The 2,527-nt window shown below is 50.9% G+C and overlaps 1 protein-coding gene across 8 annotated transcripts in view; it reads left to right on the forward strand.

Annotated features, from left to right (window-relative positions):
* cacnb2a (calcium channel, voltage-dependent, beta 2a) overlaps positions 1–2,521 on the forward strand; it is a 73,152-nt gene extending 70,631 nt beyond the window's left edge. For all 8 annotated transcript variants that reach the window (XM_024279851.2, XM_024279850.2, XM_024279853.2 and 5 more), the window contains one exon: positions 816–2,521. In XM_024279851.2, coding sequence (XP_024135619.1) covers positions 816–1,487 — 672 coding nt within the window. In that variant the 3' untranslated portion in view covers positions 1,488–2,521. The remainder of the gene's footprint in view (positions 1–815) is intronic.
* The last annotated feature ends 6 nt before the right edge of the window (positions 2,522–2,527 follow it).

The following is a 2,527-nucleotide window of genomic DNA, read 5'->3' on the forward strand; positions in this document are numbered from 1 at the left end:
TTAATACTGGTATCCTAATGCTGACCCAGCACCGGACCAAATGCAGTACCAGGTGCGAACTGGACACGGTACTGGACTCGAACCAGTACCAAGTTTAGGTTAGGGTACCAGTACTGGGTAAAGGTGCCCTAACCCAGTATTGGTACCCTAACCCTAACCCAACACCTGACCAGATGCAGTATCAGGTGCAAACCTGACACGGCACCGGATGCAACCAGTACCAAGTTAAAGTTAGTGTACCGGTACTGAGGTTTTGGGTGTCCCCAAGTCATTGTTTTTCGACGTACTGACTATTCCCATTAAATCACTGGTTCCGAACCTCCAGGCCGTGAACCAGAACCTGTTCTTGACTGTGAGGCATAGCACACTGGCACCCAAGCCCAGTACCAGTACCCTAACCCAACACCAGACCAGATGCGGTACTGGGCGGAACCGGACACGGTACTGGACTCAAACCAGTACCAGGTTAAGGTTAGTGTACCGGGTTAAGGTTAGTGTACCGGTGCTGTACCCAGTACCGATACTGGACGTGTCCCGAGGACCAGAGCACATCTGGTACTACATCTGGTATCAGATCCAGTACCGCGTCCCGAGTGTTGCTGAACCTTGACTTTACGAACAGCCAGCATGTCAAAACATGATAAGTTGTGGACACCCAAAACGTCAAAAAGTGACGCGGAAGAGTCTTTAACCAAACGCCAATATGCGAAGACTTAGGGATGAGAATGTGTCGTGTAGGAAGACGAGGTTTTCAGTTTGCGGTGAGTTTTTGTGTTTCTGTCCATCTCCTGACGTTTGTGTGTCGCTGACTCCAGAGCAACAGCACGGAGCAGAAAGGAGACCGAGCGCCAGCTGAGAGGAAGAGCTCCAAGGAAGACTACCAGCACCATCACCACCACCACCACCATCATCACCACCACCAGCAGAGCCAGGAGCAGGCGGACGCGGACGTGGAGGCGGACGCGGAGGGAAACGAGGAGGAGAGGCCCCTCAGGACAGAGTCTTCCAAAAGAGCCCAGCACATCCACCACCGCTCGTCTTCCTCCAGAACTGAGCACCACAACCACCATCACCACCACCACCACAGCGGCAGGGCCCGGGGCCTCTCCCGGCAGGAAACGTTCGACTCAGAGACTCCCGACAGCCGCAAAAGTAAAGACTTGGCGCACAACGAGCCGCGGGCGCAGGCACAGCACCAGGAAGAGGAGGAAGAGGAGGAGGAGGAGGAGGATGAGGACGTTGGGGAAGGGCACCCTCAGAGGCAACAGCGCTACGAGCCGTTGCCCAGCCGGGACCACAACCACCATCACCACCACCACCACCACCGCAGCGGGGCAGAGGAGGGCGGCCACGGCGCGGGACAGCAGCGCTCCAAAGAGCGCGAGCAGGACCACAACGAGCGCAACAAGCAGCGCTCGCACCACCACCACCGGCCGACGCGCGACCACCACCACCACTACTACGACCGCGGCAGAGAGAAGGACTGAGAAGCGGGGGGTGGTCCAGAGACTCGACCAAACTCTCTGTTCTCCCTTCGTGCTGCTAAACCCTGAAGCGCCACAGCGCCCTATTTATGTCCACGTCTTTGTAAAAGCTCCTGCAGGATTTTGACGCTGAAAATATAAACCTACATGTGTGTATCTATGCATAGACCTCGTTTATGCCTGGATATGCGTGAATATTCTCAAATATGCATACTTTGAACCTGTGTTTGATAAAGCATGACAGAAAAGCAGAATTGTTTTCTGTTGCGAGCTGTGCTTTCTGTGATTAGCATAAAATTTTTGATTATTTTTACTTTTTTTTTTTTTTTGCTCGCTACCACTTGAATATTTGTTTATTTCCTTCAGACTACTGCAATCAGCTAACATAGTTTGTATTAAGAGACTAGTTCGGCAATTTGGGAAATTCACTTACTCGGTTTACTGAACCTTCTGCTTTATTTTGAAAGGATTTGCAGCGTTTTTTGAATTATCTTTTACCTCAAAAGTAAATATTGATTAGCAAAGCCCTCGTTAATCACAAACTTTGAAATACATTTTTTCAAGTCCATATATTTGGAGCAAAATTTGAGTTACAGGGTCTGCTGTCCTTTTTGAATAAGAAATATGAACTAAATAGTTACTTTTATGGTGCATTCACACCAGACACGGCCGGCGTGGGGGAGGAGTCAAGTTTCAATGTTAAGTCCTTGTAGACGCAGCGAATAATGGGTGTTGGGTGCGACGAGGTTGACACGGCACGTCAACCAATCAGAGACTCAGCTTTGGTCACGTGATGTTTTCATTGACTAGATCAAAGGGTAGAAAAGGAGATTCAAAATGGCGGCTAGATGGGTGGATTTTGTCCTGAACTTGAAGCCTGAAGGCCGCCAGAGACTGTCCTGATTCCCGACTATCCCAACTGTCCTGTTGGGCGAAGGCGGGATACACCCTTGACAAGTTTCCAGCCTGTCACAGAGCCCATTGAGCCTGTGGCTACGCTAGCTAGCCACCCGGCGAATAGCTTAGCAAGCTAGCTAGCTCCA

The sequence above is a fragment of the Oryzias melastigma genome, linkage group LG20 (assembly GCF_002922805.2).
Source record: "Oryzias melastigma strain HK-1 linkage group LG20, ASM292280v2, whole genome shotgun sequence".
NCBI classification, from domain to species: Eukaryota; Metazoa; Chordata; class Actinopteri; order Beloniformes; family Adrianichthyidae; genus Oryzias; species Oryzias melastigma.